General features: G+C 44.0%; 1 protein-coding gene across 1 annotated transcript; it reads right to left on the bottom strand.

The window, feature by feature from the left end:
• Window positions 1-450: 450 nt before the first annotated feature.
• Window positions 451-17,797, bottom strand: DESI1 (desumoylating isopeptidase 1). Its single transcript, XM_074826788.1, has 6 exons — window positions 17,551-17,797; window positions 7,429-7,450; window positions 6,419-6,488; window positions 5,648-5,757; window positions 4,726-4,848; window positions 451-3,568 (listed from the first exon to the last, which is right to left on the bottom strand). The coding sequence occupies exons 1-6, from the start codon at window positions 17,639-17,641 to the stop codon at window positions 3,475-3,477; spliced, it is 510 nt and encodes a 169-aa protein (XP_074682889.1). The 5' UTR covers window positions 17,642-17,797; the 3' UTR covers window positions 451-3,474.
• Window positions 17,798-18,121: the final 324 nt, after the last annotated feature.

Here is an 18,121-nt window from a genome sequence, read left to right on the forward strand (position 1 = left end):
TTGAGAATAGTAACATCAAGACAATCAGGAAAAGCTTAGAGCCTTTTCCTATGTTTAAGCTCTGTTGGGCCTCTTCTTCAAAGCAGACATCAGACATTTCTTTCTTGCATACTTAGATGAGCAAGGGCTGCACAAAAGCCATGCTGACAGAACACCTACTGTCCAGTCTTCATTCACCTCACCCAAGCTGTATCAAGCCTCAGGAGTGTGGCCTTGATAAGATACCACAGTGATAGAGAAGGAAAATTTTCCCAAACTTAAATAAGACTATTGCCTGTGACCAGTTCTAGCACAGGGCAGTAGCTGCTACTACTTCCAGTAGCAGTACCTGGCACAAACTGCTCAGACAGTTTCTCATCATTCCAGCTGGGACCAGAGTGAAGAAGACTACTTCTGGTCAGCTGCATTCACTGGGCAGCTGTGTGGACACATACATTCAAACAGGAAAACTTGCTGTATTTCTTTTTATTGTAATAGAAAAAAAATACAGATAAATCAAAACATCACTTTCTGGCTAAAGATGTTATTAACATTTTTTAAATGGCATGGGGGAACCCCAACAATACAAGACAGAATAGTAAGTGTGGGCAAAAGGGTTCTGTTCCCTTTCAGGAATCCAGTTTCCCTGCCCCTTTGTCAATCAGCTGGCTGAAGTTCATCACCTATACATACTTACATACACTTCTCAGTCTAGTTTATGCTCCTATGAGTAGGTATGGCTGGGTGGAATGTTGGGGGCGCAGTCCTGCAATTTGCACATAACCATCTTTGGAGAAAATGGGTTTCCTAAGAGGCCCACAGGGTACAGGGGTCTCGTTACCCACTAAGACCAAGCAAACAGGATTCCCTCCTACAGTTCTTTTGCCACAAAACACAGGGTAGGTCCCGAGCCCAGGAGACCCTCTAGGAGCTCCCTGGCTATTGCAAACAGTATACGGCTGAGTGAAATTTTACCGAGTGACCTTAGAGAAGCAGCATTACCTCTGCAAAGGGGCTGCGCAGGAGGTGAAAGGCAGATTGCAAAATGCATGGGGTGAACATCTTCTTTTTCTTTCCTGCCTGCTGAGATGTAGGAAGTCCTGAAGTAGGCAGCCAAGCAGAAACCAGGCTCAAGACCTCTAAAGTGGTGGACATATAGGGGATATCGTCATTGTGCAAGAGTGTGGGGCAGAAACCATGGCACCAGTGCTTCCACCACAGGCAGCTGCGTTTGAAGTGATAGTTTGCTGAAAGACAAGCAACCACAGCTGTGCGGCTTGTGGGCCCCAAACTAGCATACCTAGATAGTGGGCCACACTGTATCACCAGCTTGAGTATACCTGTTCAACTACGGAAGCTCCAAGATCTCTAACATGCTACAGCATTTTGTGGCACAGTCATGTGTGTATTAAGATGAGAGACTGGTTACTCTTCACAGAATAGGTATGGGAAAAGACTGGAGAGGATAAGCCATGGCTTAGCAGAAAACAGACACCAATCCTTCCTCCAGAAGCACCAAAAGGCATTAATAAATGATTTATTATAGAATGCTTTCTGCAAACAGGACATATTGATGGGGAAAGATTAAAAGCTTTTGTATAAACCAGTCTGTACTAACCTAGAGCTGTCTCCAAGTCCAGTCCATCAAATGAAATGCTTAAGGAGAAGCTGATGGCACAAGCAGATAAGGACAAGGAAAAAAAAAAAAATCTGGGCTGTAATGACCAGTGATGTGCACTGAGAGCAGGTACACACAAAACTGCAAAATGGACTGTCAGTACACTATTTCCATTTGTGTAGGGACTCCACAAGGTGCAGGGCAACAGAGTATTTGAGAGTAACTAAACTGCAGTTTTCCTCCATTCCATCCCCTTAAAAATATGAACCGTTATGTCCACACCGAGTAACAGCATGAGAAACTTATCAAACTGTATTATTCCGAGAGAAAGAGCGCAGCAGAGGAAAGACATCTCCTTTAGGTATGCAGGAAGTTTCCAGTGTAGGAAGTTTGAGAGTTTGAGATGCAGGACCGAACTTGCAGCAATTACTCTTCACTGGACAAAGGGCTATACATTTGCATAGATGCTTTTTCAGCAGCATCTGGGACACACAATTCCCATTTATGGAGCATCAGCAATGTTTTGGGGTTTGTCCGATGTCTTTCTCATGTTCCTTCCTCAATGTAACTGCTACAAAATTGCTCAGGAAAATAGTGTACATACATGCATGAAAAGAAATCAGCGTGACTATTCTTTCATTCCCCTGATCTTTTTCCACTGCAAATAATTGCAAAGCCATAAGAATCTAAAACAAGAAGATGCATTATTGATACAATCTAATGTCAATCTAAGGACAGGACTGCTTCTGCATGTATCCCAATGAACTCCACTGTTCCATAGAAAAGCTTAATTTTACTCTTCCTTAGTTTCTTTACCTCTGGGGAGACCTACCACCTATTTCTTTTACACTTAAGCAGAGCCCTCTCTGTGATGTTCTTGACTACTTTGGAAAGGACAGCAGGATCAAAGAAAGCTGGAACTCCTTCTGTGTCTGCAACTAGATACTGAAGGCAGAATTGGTCCACCTTATGTTCTTGTGCAGTTGCCATGCTATTCCTGCCTTACTGTACTGTAACTCTGGCTCTGTAAGAAAAACACCCCAGCTCTTATGTAAAGGTTTATGCATAGTTTACAAGGTTCTGTCTATCTGCTGATAAGCTTACACGTGAGAAAAGGAAACATTTCACTTAATTTTACTTTCACCTAAAATCTGTTTCCACCACTTCTGCTCACGAGATTCTGTTCTTTCAGCTGGTTCTTTCCCATAACTCTTGGATCTAGCATGACCAGGCTCTTGGTAACCTTCAGCTCCAGCCTCCCTCCCACACACAGTTAGTCCCATTGAAAGTTTCAACTTTTGAGTGTGACACTGACACAGTCCAGCTTGATCACCTTTCCCACACAGCTGTGCCACTGCAAATATTCTCATCAGATGAGTTCAGCTTTTCCCCTGAGCAAATAACATAATGTCGATGAAATATGCAGAAGACTAATCCTGGGACACCTTCACTTCTTAGGCTACCAATACTTCCTTTGTCTTTTTGCTACAGACTTCAGCAAATACCCCCATAATATACGCAATGACAGGAGAATGATGCAAGCCTGCAAGGGATGGCTAGAACATCCCCTTATTTACTCTGAATTGTGTAATGGGCCCTTGAATGCTCCTGGAATGAATTCCCACTTACCAGCACGGGAGTTACTTAGCACTCGACAAGACAGCTTTTATAAATTAGTATAGTAGTATTAGAAATTATGGCAATCTTTTTGGTAGCATTGTCTTACATGCACCCTGATAAATCCTCTCCCTAGGAAATTTTAAAACTTGTAACTTCTGTAGAGTTAATTCTGATGGAAATTATAAAATAGAAATCTGGAAGATTCATGTTTAAAAAGGAAGAGGCCTGGTAAGGCTGGGCACACTGGGTCACTCCTGTTAGCTCTGTCCATTATGTCTGCTGAAGGTATTTCCTCCGGCTGGCTGGATCTTGATGGAGTCCAGAATGGGCCTTAAAGCTTGTCCAAAAGGTCTGAGAAGGTAAAGAAATAAACATCTCAAACAGCTTACCTGATGAACAACTCCCATTTACTACTGAAGTGCAGTCACTTCCTAGAGTACAACTAAACCAACATTGTAGAAGGAAATTTGAAGAACAGACTTCCACTACAAACTAAAGCAAACTAATTTAACCTATTAAAGAGACCTTCTTGTTCATAACTAAGAATCTTAAACATGATTTCATATAAGTAGTTCTGAGTCCCATACCAGGCTGCCAATGTGGCAATACTGTGTCTGAAACTGGCTTTTAGTAATTCATTCTACTTAAGCATGCAAGTGAAATCCCTGTAATGCAACTGCAGCTCTCCGTTAAGTACTGCATCAATATTAAAGACTGCTAGAAGAATAGCCTCTAGCTCCCTTATAAGACAATGGTTCAACACTCATAGAATAATTTCTGTTGCATTCTGTAGCACCTGGTTCATCTTGCAATATGACTCACTCTGTTAGAGACTTTAGCTGATTTTGAGAGATCTGAAGCAACAAGAGCCCAGTGCAGAAGATGAGTGTCTCCCAAATAACGTGGTATACCATTGTTATGAGAAATAAGACCTAAATGATGGAGCTCAAATCATTCCACTGGGTTCCTCACTAGCTGAGTTAAAGGAAAAAAAAAAAAAAAAAAAGTTGAGCTGAACTACCAGGCAGGAATTCTTCATTTCCTCTTTTCATATCCTCTTTTTCCATCCAGTCCTAGCTTTAAAACTGCAGCGTCAATTTTAAAATTACATCTCCCCTGCCTCTTCACGAGCAAAGTTGAAGCCTCCACCGCAGTTACGGTACTTAGAGTAAGAGAAGTGACCTTTAAGAGATATTGGTTTCCTAAGACAAAAAAACCTGGCACCATTTTCTGAAACTTTCTATGCTTGTCTGCTCACATATAAGTGACATCACAAAATAACTAAAGTTAAAGGCAGAACAACCTCCCTCTCCTGTTGTCTTAGCAATGCCAGTGCCAGTCAGCACTTGTCGTACAGTGTTGTAAGTGCTGAAGTAAAGCAAATAGCATCCCCTCCTTAATCTTATGCTGGTTGTCAGAGAGAGACAGCAGAAACTGGTACCACTGGCTCTGTTAAATGTTTAAGCATGAAGCAATACACTACAGAGAGGAGTGGCATCCATACTCACGTGGCAAGAATTTCAGCTGGAAGGTCAGTGATGTAGGAAGGGATTTTTCTTCCTGTCAGGAACTGTGACACTTCATTACTGAAGGTGTTGCAGTTATGGTCAAAGAAGTTATAAGACTCTCTTCTGTGCCACAGGAAAGGAATTGAAACATAAAAAGACAGACTCAGCAATAAATCTAACAAGCAGAAAAACTTAGACCCCTGATGAGGAACACCTCCTTACCTTAGCACTTTTTTCATCACAAAGAATTCTAAAGCAAATAGGTAGAATACAGACATCAATTCACCTTCAAATTCAATTGAATAAGGATGGAAAATGATATATCTTTGCATCACTGACTTTATACAATGTGTTTTTAGAGGATAAGTGAGGTCAGCTTTCTTCAATTAAAACCACAAAAGGAATAATGAGAAGTCACAGGAATTATTGACATTGAAATATAGCCAGAACACCAAATGCTACTGTTTTCTATTCTTGTGAGAAGTAGACGAGACTCTTTAACAGTCAAGACCTTGCTTTGACTCATCTGAAAGTTAGCAGCTTTACTGCAACGCTTCATATATGACTTCATGGGGCAAAGCAATATTTACTGAAATATTTCATATAGTGCCTTTGCTTTCCCTGGTGATTCTCTCAAAGGCATTTCAGGCATTATTCCATTGTACAAGAAACTGTGTGGAAGACTTTCTGGCAGAATGCTTTCCCAGCCTAGCTCAAGGCTGGCACACCAGAGCCTAGCTGGTAGCTCCTTGTATATCGGTGCATCAGTTCCAGCCTCATATTTGGAGAGTACCAAAGAATACACTAAACAGACAAGGCTTTGTGAGCAAGATTGGTTTCGTAATACCTTCCTCCATTCTGCACCCCTTTCCCTAAAGGCTTTTTTTGTTATACATATTTTATAGTACAAGCTGCTACTTACCGAAACATAGATTCCCCTAAAGAGGAAAGATATTCCAGAAAAATTTCTTCTGTGACTTCAGTATTCCCCAGGTCAACAACTGAGTCTGGGGGGCCAAGAACTGTCTCTCCCTGTAAAAATTAACGGCCAGAAGACAATGTTAAATGGACAGACTGAATTCTTTGGAGGACTGTACTGAATAGAGCTATCGTGGCTTGTCCAGGCACAAAAGGAGAAACTTTTGGTATGTCTGTCCAGCAAAAAGCCCTACTAGCCACCCCTGTTCTGCACTCAGAGAAAGAGGAACATGCAACGTTCATTTCAGCTTGTATACTTAGCTCTTTGTGCTGAAAGCTCTAAGCTACGGCAAAACTCTGCTTTAGAAGAATGGCCGATCAGTTTTGCCTCTCCAAGAACAGAAAGGTCTGACAACGCATCATGAATTTTATTTTATTTTTTATCTTAAAAAGGATGCCTTGAGTTGCCAAGTCTCCATGTAAAACCTATCAATACAGAATTAGACAAGGTGTCATTTTTCAGTGCAGCTGCAAAAGCTATCTTGGATAGACAGACTTTAGCAGCAGGAGCAATCCTCAACCTGTACTTAGTGGGGCTTAAACCCACTGTCCATGTTCCCTTTTCCTTAGATGCCCTGGGCAACCATGGCAAGCATCCACATCTTGCTGATTTCAGAAGCCTCTTGCTGTTTTTCTAAAAGACAGTGACACAAGCAATTCTGATCAGGTAACCCTATCACAAAATTATCTTATCAGAAAAATAAGTTTAACTTACAGGTGGACAGCTGGAGATCCCTCTACTGCCATAGAAGAACTCATCCTTATGGACTATTATGGAGGTGTGCCTGCCACAGAGAACAACAAACAGGTGAAAAAGGAAATATTTAACCTAGCACATAAATCACTGGTTAATTTACGGGCTCAAGGACATCATGAAGAGAATAACTGAAAGAAAAGGTCAATGCATTTCTGTGAGTAGGAACAGGATCTGCTGGGACATGAATGGATATGGAAGTAATGATTATCAAGCCTACTGTAACTCTCTAAGCGGTTGGGAAAGAACAGGCATAGCTAGGTGCCCAAGCATGAAGGAACATAGGAAAAGAGGAACTTCCACACCAGCATGAGATCTCCAGCAGCCTATTTCAGCTAAAGAGTTGACGGTGAAGTCACGGAGATAGAGAGCACTAGCCCTGCTACCACACTGACAGAAGTGCATGTCTGACAGGCACTGACTGAGACAAAAGTCAGACAATCACTGGAGATGGATCAATAGAGTGGGAAATGGATGGACAAGGGTTTGGGTTTTTTTTGCCTTGTTTAAAAAAAAACCCCACCTTGATACAAATTAAACTGGAGGGTGTTTTGTAACCAAATGTAGCCAGTGCTCTTACATGCCAGAACACCTGATTCTGTAATACCTTCTTCCCACCTATTTCTTTACTCTCATGTTTAGTCATGCCTGCAATTAGCAGACAAAGTGCTTGGGACAAGGACAACATCCTGTCCTTGAAAAAGTGTACAAGTGCACTAAACCACAACAACTACTACCAATGCTTCTTTTTTTCATGGGGTCCACTGAGCTCTGAAATGAGAAGTTTAAGCAGCATCTGACTGTACATCATCTTACTGTCAATCTGTTATTCAGGAACAGAGAGTGCCTTGGTCTCTCCTCAGCACCAAAATGTTCTTAAGATCTGAAGCATACATAATCTCATATTGAAAATACTTCCTACACCACACAGTGTTTAACACACATTACACAATTTAAATCTAGTCACTTACCAGATGCCATCCAGCTGTTTCCCTGCGTGCAGAGAAAAGAAGAGTTATTAGCAACGTATTTTCCAGATTTCAGCCTACTTTGTCAATCACTTAGGAACCATGCTTATTAATTCACCATGACAGTAATACCAAAGATTTCATCCCAGAGTTGCTTCTAAAGAAACAGAATGTCTTTCTTTCAAATTAACTGCTCCATCCACACTACTGCTGTACTTTTTTCCTCCTGCATGCAGATATGGCAACACCATCTTATCCTGCCAGTGCTTACCTTTCTTGGGCTTTTGTCTACAGACCAGGAAAAGAAACCTTTTCTTAAAATTAGAGTCTTCAGTCAGGGCCAGAAGAGTTGAATTTTACACTGATTTCATAATTGCAGGCAGTTAGCCAGCACAGAGTATTCCATTTTCTTTTCCAGTAACTAATGAGAGATCTGACTGGAACATATGATCTGTGGTGATAGTCTATAATCTATTCCATGGTTTCCTCCTTTCCCTCCCTCCCCCTGGCCTTAAAAAATTAACAGTTTAAGTGGGAGTTGGGGGGAGAGGAGTGCAGGGTTGAAAGTTATACAAGTTATAAAATTGTCTGTTCTATATAACACAGCAGCAAGGACTTGCTTCAGGCACCACTAAACTGATAATATCATTGTGCCTCAGAGAAAAAGTCCCTTCTGAAATGTTTTTCCAGTTCCCTAGAAGTGGGAAACATAAAACTCTCTGTGTTCATGGTAGGATCTCAAGATCAAACCTCTCTTCAAAGGGTCACCAGCTGTTACTGCTCTAGGCTCAATTATTTTATCTATCATAACCCAAAGGCTTGGTCCCTGATATTGTACCCCTTTATAAACTTGTGGGCAGCAACAGCATGCTATGACAGATGCGCTATAACTTTATTTTGCCAAAGCGCACAACACCCAGAAAATTGGATTTAGAACAGAAAACCTGTGTGCATACCAACATTTGGTATTTTCCTGAACCCAAGCAGTAGACTGAGTGCTCTTCTACCATAGCTTCTGCTTGCAGCAGGCTCCTAGTCCTTTCAGTCAGCCTCCATGTATAAGTGCTCTCCCCTGGCAGACCACTTCCCACACCATTATCCTTTATACCCAAGCAGCATCTGTTCCAAGATGTTTTGTTGTTATTGTTCAACTTTTAGATACCAGAATGCGATGATCTGCTGAAGACATCTGCAGGTTTCCCAGAGCCAGATAAAAACCATTGTGGACACGATTAAAAAACCACCACCTGAACATGAGAGCCACTGTTCTAGTAAAAATTTGTTCAGAAAGCATTGATGGGTTAACTTTTGGCCAACAGGCTTTGCTCTGGTTTGGACACTGTCTGTTTACATCACACCAGCCTCAGGCCTCCCAAAGCGAGCCACTGACCTTCTTGCTTCCTGAATTATGGGCCGTTACATCTAGATGTTACTGTTACTCTCCTCCTTTAGACACAGCCTCATAGATGTGGTGTTTTTAAAAATGTTTTATTCAAATGCTTGTAACATTCAGGCTTTTCTTAGCTATCTTGAGGACCACTGCCTTAATTGACCTTAACTCAAGATTAGGCTACATCCCTCATCACACTATCAGCCTTCCCTCTCTCTAGTAACTATTCCACCAGCGACCCTGCTTGTATTCCCACAGCTTATGATGCTGAAAGTGCACTGCAACTGCTTTTCAAAGACTGGAATTGGTTGCTCAGAATAATAATAAATTATTCCTCTCATGAAAAAAAAAAGTTTGGTAAAAATGAAGCTTGGCTCAGTTGCATTCCCTTGCTCTTCCCCCATGATTCCCAAAGAGGAGGCAGAACATTATACACTGAGGCACAGTTAGTGTACCAGGGGCCTAAAGCTAAACAGTAGCTTGACAGAGCAGTATTTCAGCCTCCAGGATGCTGGCCTCTCTGCTGAAGTGTTAGGGGTCACTCTTCTTCTGTTGGTGTCCAGCTGCTTCTAAAATACCTGGTGCGGTACCAGTGATGGGATACATTGTCCCAGTCCCACTTGCCCTGTGGCAAGAAATTCTCCAATTGCCCTTAGTTAGATCAGCGTCATGGGCATCAATGGTCTACAGGGAGGCAGAGGCATTGCCTTTCTCCTTCTGTAAGCAGAGGGTCTTGGTGTATTTATCCCCTCTTACTCCTCTGACAGGGCTGCTTTGGTCTGTGAGTGCCAGGAGTAAATATGGTACTTCGAAGCAGCAGTAGTTCTTCACGAGTTCTTTCTCTTGGGCAAAACCAACTTTCTGTCATCATCAGGACTAGGTAAAACAGACGAACAAAACCAATGAGGATAATCCTTCAAGAGTTCTGAGAAAAGGATGTTTACATGTCCAAGTAAGGCATAAATAATCATTGCCACATTCCACATTTTTTTCTGCTCAAATCTGAAGCAAAATAGGCATAGAGATAGATACCTGCTTCAGATGAGGGTCGTGTAAGAGTGGAGGCAGGGAAAAGGCTGTGGTGACATTAGAGACATCAGTCAAAGCAAGCACACACTGTTTTGAAGTAGGTGGACTGATCTGTCAGTACCATGGATCACAGCCAGGCAGCAAGCATATTCACTGTCAACCCATCGCACAGAAATGTAGGCATGGAGTAGGATGAAGGCCAGAAGATAGTAGCAACAATAAGAGAAGTGGAGCAGTGTGTTGCAACATCTCAGGAGCATTTGCAGCCCCTTTAGCGTGTCCCATGCTGTTGTGTTCCTCGAGCCTCTGGCCCTTGTTCCACACCTTCCCCATCAGAGCTTTTGCCTTGTGCTCTAGAGTTGTCAGAAACCAGTGACACTGCAGGCTCATCAGCAACACGTGAGGTAGGGCATAGAGCACTGCCCTGACTTTAGCACCTGGCCTACGATAGGCTCTGCTGCTTGGCTTTGCATAGTTAGTGTTCTGCATATCTGTTAATAAATTATTACACATTTGTTTACAATAAATCACTGTTTTCCACTAGAAACTTGAACTTTATCCTTCAGGGCAGAGAAACAAAATGTTTCAAAGGCAGCACGTACTAGAATTGTATCTGCCTTTCTGCGTGCTAAAAGGAAAAAGAACATCTTAATATGTACTGTTGTACACATTTCCAGTAAACAATGATGAAAGGCTTTCCACAAAGTTGCCACTATGCACCTAGATTCTGTGTGCAGGTGAAAGAGTTACAGCAGATGCTGACAAAGTCACAGGTGCTGCTGGGAACCTCCTCATGCAATTACAACGCCTATTGAAAAGACCATTGCAGCAAAGGGTACCACACATTGGGCTGCTCTAGCAAGACTGCAGCCAGCATATAAAAGGAGGTGAATCTTTCCCCCTACTCAACACTTGTGAGACCACACCTGGAGTGCTGTGTGCACTTTTGGATACCCCCAGTACAAGACACTGACATACTGGGCTGGAGTGCTTGCTGTATTGAAGAGCAGCTGAGAGAACTGGTCTGTTCAGCCTCAAGAAGAGAAGGTCAAGAGTCCTTACTGCTGTCTACAACCACGTAATGGGTATGGAGGAAAGGGAGCCTTGTTTTACTCAGAGGTGTACAGAGAAAGGCAGCAGGTTCTAGTTGGAAAATGGGAAATGCCCAACTCAGGAAGAGGAAGAAAAATTACCATGAAGGTGGTCAAACATTGGGGCAGGAGTCCAGACAGCACGTGCGATTTCCATTCTTGGAGATACTCAGAACTCAGATGCTCAGGGCCCTGAAGAATCTGCTCTTGCTGGATCTACCTTGAGCAGGATCTCCAGAGGTCCCTTTCCACCAATGCAATTCTCCGATTGTATGAACAAAACCCAAACAGAATTCAGGAGAGGGACTTTGCATTAGACTGCAGTTCAATCCTGGGGTCTCCTCTCTGGCTGCTACACACGAAATCCATAGCCAACAACAGGCAGCAGCTGCCAGGGCCATAACAGAACAGCTCTTGGCAAGTGAAGCTGCCTATCTTCACAAGGCAGGTCTGTCTGAGGCTGCTCAGCTAGGTCAGTTTGTGCCAAGCACTGCTTTGATGATCTTAATGGAGCTGCTGACCTGCTATTTTTGCTTGGCTGCTGCAAAACATTAACCAGGCTGGCATTGTGGAAAACACATGCCAGATCTGCAGCACTGATGACAGTAAGGCATCCATGGTAGCTCTCCAGCCTGCTACAGACAAAATAAAATCCCTTTCTGCCACTGGTGGACTGTGCTTGCTCAGAGGCAGTACAAGCCTCTCCAATGACAACAATGTTGGGAAATCCCATGTCTAAGAAATTATTGGCCACATACGCATCACCCAGAGACATCTAAGACCAAGAACTTGCGGTATGCTGCTGCAGTTTCCCATGCTGCACAGCTGGCTGTTGCCATCCTAACTCCAAACTGACTGACAGAGGAAGAAGTCAATGACCACCAGCTTCTGAGGAACTTGGGCAGCTCCCTTTCCTGCTGCTCAGCAAGAATCTCAAAGTTGTCTGTCAATTGCATCATGTAAAAGGTTGTACAGACCTTCACGGACACCATTATCTTCTTCCTGAAGTTTTGCTTCTGTTGGTGATCCTCCTATATGACTCTTGCCCTTCTCTCAAACTCAGACATTGCACAGAACAGGTGACAGCTCACAACCACTGCCACTTCTGACAAGCTCGTGTAAAGCAATCAGGGCAGCCTGCACTAAGGAGTTATGTCTTGCCTTCTGCTGGACATTATCCACTACATACAAAATATGTTGCTTTCAGCCTCTGAAGGCTTGGTACACATACCAGCCCCAAAAATATGACCAAGCAAGGATTGGCACTGCTCTGTTTCCACAGCCAGCTGCCCAAGTGTAGCAATACATCAGTACGGTATTGCTGTAGCAGTGCTAAGGCACAAGTCGTACTCAGGCCTTGCAGTGACGCTTTCCAATAAAGCTGTTTTGGGCAGCACTGTCCAGCTTAAACAGCAGGTCAAGCTTGCTAGGGAGCCTCCAGCCTCTTCAAGTCATCCTACAGTGCAATAGAGGTTACATCCTGTAGTGAATTGAGTGGTCTAGAAGAAGGGATTGCAAGTACCATCTGGGATACTGGCAGACGTCATCAGGCTTCATGCTGTTCCATTCCTTACCACAACACTCCAAACTCCAGTGGTATGCTGCAATGTGGGCAGAACTATACACTGGTACGGCCACCAAAGCCTTTAAATTGCAGGCATTACCCTACACTCAATACCTACAGCAAAGCTAATCCAAATGATGCACATGCATATAACGTGGAACAGGAACGTCCCGATGGGATTATACTCCTGGGTGTCTACTGTTCCTCCAGGTAAAACAGAGAAAGAGCAAGATGCCCAAAGAGTTTAAATATTTCAAGGGCAGAGAGTTGCTGAGCAGGAAAGGGTGTTGCAAATTTAGATGTACACACTTAACCATACAACAGTTAGTGCACAGGGTCGAGTTACCAGGTATCAGCTGTCCCACAGTAATTGCCTGTGTGCAAGCTCAGGCTGAACTAAATGTGAAGCAATTCAACTTCATTTGATCTGCTTCCACTACCAGCTAATGCAAGTCAAGCTACCTTGCGTTTGTCACAGACCACCACCGAGGACATGAAAGTTACTGTGTTATATCTGTGAGAGTTTAGGGTGATAGTTTGTCAGTCTTTGGAAACCTGATCACATACCTGATCTTTAAGGTTTTAGTAGTTTGGCTTTTTTACTTGTTGAGGTGCTTATACGGATCTTTCCTGAAAATACTCAATGAGAACTCAGAAAGGGATGCCAATTCAGCATAGATCTGTGTGCTTAAGCATCTCAAAGATTTAAATTGCTTGAATGAGGCAGAGTATCATCTGACAAGTAAACAAGTTTTTTTATTTGCTGTTATTTTTCTTTATAACATTCATAGCTCAAATACTTTCATGGTGATTACATGAGCCAGAGACCTATGAGAAAAATACAACATTCAAATGTGTTAAACAATTCCAAGACCCTCAGCTTAGTCACAGGAATGTAGAGAATGAAGTAGTTAGATTTGTTTGTTGTACAACTGACTCAGAAGACTGTAATTGTTAGAATACGAGGGTATTTTGAAAGAAGCAAGCAAGCCTGTATAATTTTAGAATACAATCAAATGGGATTACTTCCAAGCTTGGATTTATCCAGAATGGAGATTAGACACTCACCAATCTATTTCACTAGCACAGTTAATTTGTTACAATCTTGAGGGCCACATGATGTAGTTTGTTCCTGTGCATTTTAAATATCAAATGAAAGTGGTGTTTGTATATTAATCCAAATTATTAGACTGAAGGACAGAAGAGTTCTGAGACATGAAGGAATTACATGAGGAGATGGGCACTTCGTGAGCTCCATTCAGAGCTTAGGCCATCCATTCCTCAGTGCAAGAACACCATAGGAAGCTTAGTATTTTTAACAACATATCTATGCTCTTCAATGGATATGCAAGCCCCAGAAGACCCTAAAAGACCCCCAAAAAGTAGTGAACTGGTCTCCTGTGGAACTGGAAACTATATAATCTGGTCACCCAGCATGGAAATTTCTAGCAGTGCTTTGCATATTGTAATTTCCTTAGGCCAATCCATTAAGATTCCTGTCCTTTTCAAATTGAAAATTATCCTAATTAGTCAAGCACTTTCTCCTATGTGCTACCCAGAGTGCTCAACTGAAGCAAAAAACTAACGGAGAGGGAGGAGCCTGCTTCAGTTCCCTTCTCCTTGAGGCACCTAGAGAGACCAAGAAGTAGGCTAGACAGGGGGAGGGTAATACACTTGATTTTCATGAAATCCCTAGCAAATGCTCTGGAGCAAAGCTGATGGAATCTCATGCTGGAGCACTTAAAAACTCTTCAGGATGGATGGAGGAGAGGCAGAGTAATGCACTGGGTCTGCGGAAAAGGAACAAAGCAGAAGGTACCTCCTTTCAGCAGTTACCTTTCGCTCAGATTCCTTCAGGGTTGTTAAATCCCTACAGCTGAATGCACCACGCAAAAATTTCAACAGGTACATACTCCCAGTTGACTCACTACACTGAGCCAAAACTACTGTGGTAAACTAGGCTCCTGCCCATTCTGCGAGTCACATGAGCAATAACCTCAGTTACAAGACAGGAGAACCTTGAGAGCTGCAAGACATTTTTTCTTTAAGCCCATAGGATTTAAATCTTCCTTAAAGATTCCTCTGTCTTTGGATATCCACTTCAAAATCAGCACTGCAAGCTGAATTGTTCTGTTTTCCTCTCTACCCTCCACAAAATCGGGTGGATTATGGTTTCTGTCTCAAAAACAGAAATCTCAGCACATTCAAATTAACATTTATTATTATCAGATTGTGTAGTTGGACAACAGACAAACGTAGTCTCACAGACTGAGAACAGGGAAGAGAGGGGGAACAGTACCTGTAGAGAAGGTGTACGTAGAACAACAGCACACAAAAATGAAACAAATGATATCAAAGGCAACTGAACTACAGTATTTGGTCATGTATTCTTTAGAATAGAAATATTCACTGAAAAATCACAGAAAACTCACAGAAAAATAGAACAAAAGTAGTCTGGGTAGAAAAAGAGTAAACTTGCCAAGAAAAGTGAAGACATGCCCAAAGGGCAAGACTAAGTCACCCTAAAGCCTGTTATGAACAGTGCTGTACAGCTCTGCCTTCCAGGTTCATCATTCAACAACAATGGAGAGAACTGATACTGAAAAAGTCAGGATAATGTTTAGTGGTGAGAGCTGATCCTTGAATGCTGTACTGACATAATCCATAATACCTCTAGATCCTATTAGAACAACTGAAGACACCATGTGGTGATGCTCTCGCAGGGGTCAACCCCATAAGAAGGGGACTCATCCCCCTCTGGCAGAGGGATCTGAGCTGCTGTTTTCAAGCATGCTAGAAATTGATTTTGGCACAATTAATTACCGTATCTGTTCCTTCTCTCTGACACACGTGTATTTCCATATAGGTGATGTTACAGAATTATCACTCAAAATAAAAGCACTGTTTCAATCAAACTTGGCACCTATGCAAAGAATACCATAAGTAAAGATGACAAATGTTTAGCACTAAATCATATAAGAAATCCTTTCCTCTTCAATTTCCATGACTTTCTGTGATGATGTACAGTTTATGAATATCACTGACAAAAAAAAAGAAAAATGGCTATTGGCCATCTGAAAGCAGCAACAGTTTTTGTTGTTCTTCATGGAAATAATAGGTGTGTACGTGAGGCAAGAGGAGTATTCTCCCCACCACTCTGCTCTTGGGAAGGTTTCTAAAATAATTTGGAGTATGACAGAGCTGAGTGTAAATGCACAGAAGACATTTAACTTGAAAGAAAAAAAGGAACAAACAATAATTTATCTTACAGACTATCCAGTTACTGGATCCGCATAATCACAAGTATTCTGCAGTCTGCATTGTCACTGTGACCACGCAGGCCTAGTTGGCCCTGTTCCACAAACATGTCTGAACTCAGCTAGTTAGCGGGCAGTACTAGTGAGCAATACTTCCCACACTACCAAGAGACGTGTTCAGATTTTTAAGTTTTCCTTTTTGTTGCTCAGACTCCTAGAAATTCAGCACCAAACTGTATCACAAGCACAAAGTTTTTAAGTTGTTTGGATAGCATTAAATGCACCAAAAATGAAGTCGTGCACTAGGTCTTTTTATGTGGAAATTCAGAAAGCTACAAGATCCCAAGATTGACTTTCTGGGTAAGAAGAAAGCTAAAAAGCTTTCACTCAACCTGTGTTAAGATTGGCATGGAGATACATGTAGTAACAACCTATTTCTGTACAAGTCTTGGATCAATGCTTTGAAATAAGACAATATGCTCACCTCAAACACATGTAATCTCTGTCTTCAGATTTATAACTCTTAGCACAAGATAAAACATGGCTATTATGAACTAACAGGTGAAAAGTTACTTCCCTGAGGGCTACAGCAGAAGCGACTGACCACACAAAAAGTTTTGACGTTATGCAGCGCAGGAAATGCACATCTTCCCAAGTTGCTGCGGCTGTCTGGCTAACAGAGCACATCACATACGATCTCTGTAATATTTTCTTCTCAACTTTGCAAGCTACTGTTGATGTGTATGAAACCTCATGCTAAGAATTATTTGGACTTTCATTTTAAGTTGCAGGAAAGCACAGAATCTCATAGGACAGATAAGCGAAGCGAATGCCAACAAATTGTAAAACAAGATTACACAGAGCCATCTGTTCAGACACTGAGCCTGTGGAGAAGTCTCGTCTCACACAGACTGATGGTCTGACACTGGCCAGAGTCTACATGTAACAAGTATAAACCACTCTCTCATTGGGTTCCTAATTCACATTTCCAAAACTTAAAGCAAAACCTAAGTTTCCTTTGCATCCCCATTCCAAGGTTCAGTAGGAAACGCACACGTTCTTGATAAGGCATACAACAAACTTTTACAAACTCCCTGGAAGAAGCAGGTGGCTAGCTGCACACCACAAGCCACACAACGCCTAGCCCAGTCCAGCCTCACCACAACATGGAGCCGTCTGAACTCAATAACCTTGTAGATAGCAGGCGGCTTTCTTCCAGTTCAGCCTTCCTGCCAAGGCATCACAACAGTCGGGGGGTCGGAAACTGAGCTTTCCCTCACTGCAGGGGCTAATACTTTTAATTAGCTTTTAGTAAATAACGCCAACGAAGCGGCAAAGGTCAGATGGGGGAAACGAGGCTGGACCCTGTTCACCTGGAGCTGCCTCACTGACAAAGCTCGTCCCGCTGATAACGGAGACTGGGATGCTGCGGCTGAAACCCACCCTGCTCCCACGCAGGGGCACTCAGGCCAGGCCCGCACACTCGCAAGTCGGGCTTCAGCCACCGGCCATCGCCGCCGCCCGCAGCGGCCGAGCGCTGCCCGTGCCCTCAGGGAGCCCTTCCCCGGAGGGTCGTTCCCTCAGGACAGCGATACCGGGCGGGAAAAAGCCACCCCCAGGGCTGAAGGGGGGGAAGATTTCGGCCCCGTTTACCGGCGCGGCGAGGCCGGGCCGCGGCGGCCGTGGGGGGTACACGAGCCCCGGGAGGCGGCGGCAGGAGAGGAGGGCCGGGCCGGGCCGGGCCGGGCCCCGCACGGAGGCGGGCCGAGGCCGGTGCCCCCGCCGTGCTCTTACCCAGCATGAGGGGGCTGAGGCGCCGGGCCATGCCCTTGGACAGGTCGTAGACATAGAGCTTCACAGGGTGCAGGACCAGCGGCTCCTCCATGGGGATGGGGGTGTGGGCACGGCCGCCAGGCGGCACCCGGAGCCCTGGCAGACACTCGCCGGGTGCCGGGAAACGGAGGGGAAGGGGAAAGGGCGGCCCCCGTGCCGGTCCCGCCGCCGCTCACCGAGTGCGGCGACACCAACCGTGAGATGACAGACGGAACGGAAGGGGTAATGCTGTCCCTTGCGCATGCGCGGCAGGCGGGGCCCAGCCGGGCTGTCCCGTCACTGCACCGTTCCGCAGCGCGGCGGTTCCAGCCTGGGGCGGAGCCAGCGGCGGTAGGTGGGGCTGGGGGAAGGTCCCCCTGTCATTGGCTGAGGCTGGGCGCCTCTTCCGTCTGGCGAGCCGGCACCGCGAGCAGAGCGCGCAGAGCTCCCGCCTTCTTTTCACCTCCGCAACCAATCCACGCGGGGGAAGGCGCGGCTTCCCGCGGAAGGGGCAGGGCAGGGCAGGGCGCGGCGCCCGTCCTCTCTCGCCATT

This window comes from Strix aluco, chromosome 5 (genome assembly GCF_031877795.1).
Source record: "Strix aluco isolate bStrAlu1 chromosome 5, bStrAlu1.hap1, whole genome shotgun sequence".
Classification (NCBI taxonomy): Eukaryota; Metazoa; Chordata; class Aves; order Strigiformes; family Strigidae; genus Strix; species Strix aluco.

Coding starts and splice junctions, on each gene's coding strand:
- DESI1 (XM_074826788.1), bottom strand. CDS start 17,641: ATGGAGGAGCCGCTGGTCCTGCACCCTGTGAAGCTCTATGTCTACGAC. Junction 6,489..7,428: donor AAACAGCTGGATGGCATCTG/GTAAGTGACTAG, acceptor TCTCTGTGGCAG/GCACACCTCCATAATAGTCC. Junction 3,569..4,725: donor CCAGCTGAAATTCTTGCCAC/GTGAGTATGGAT, acceptor TTACCTTCTCAG/ACCTTTTGGACAAGCTTTAA.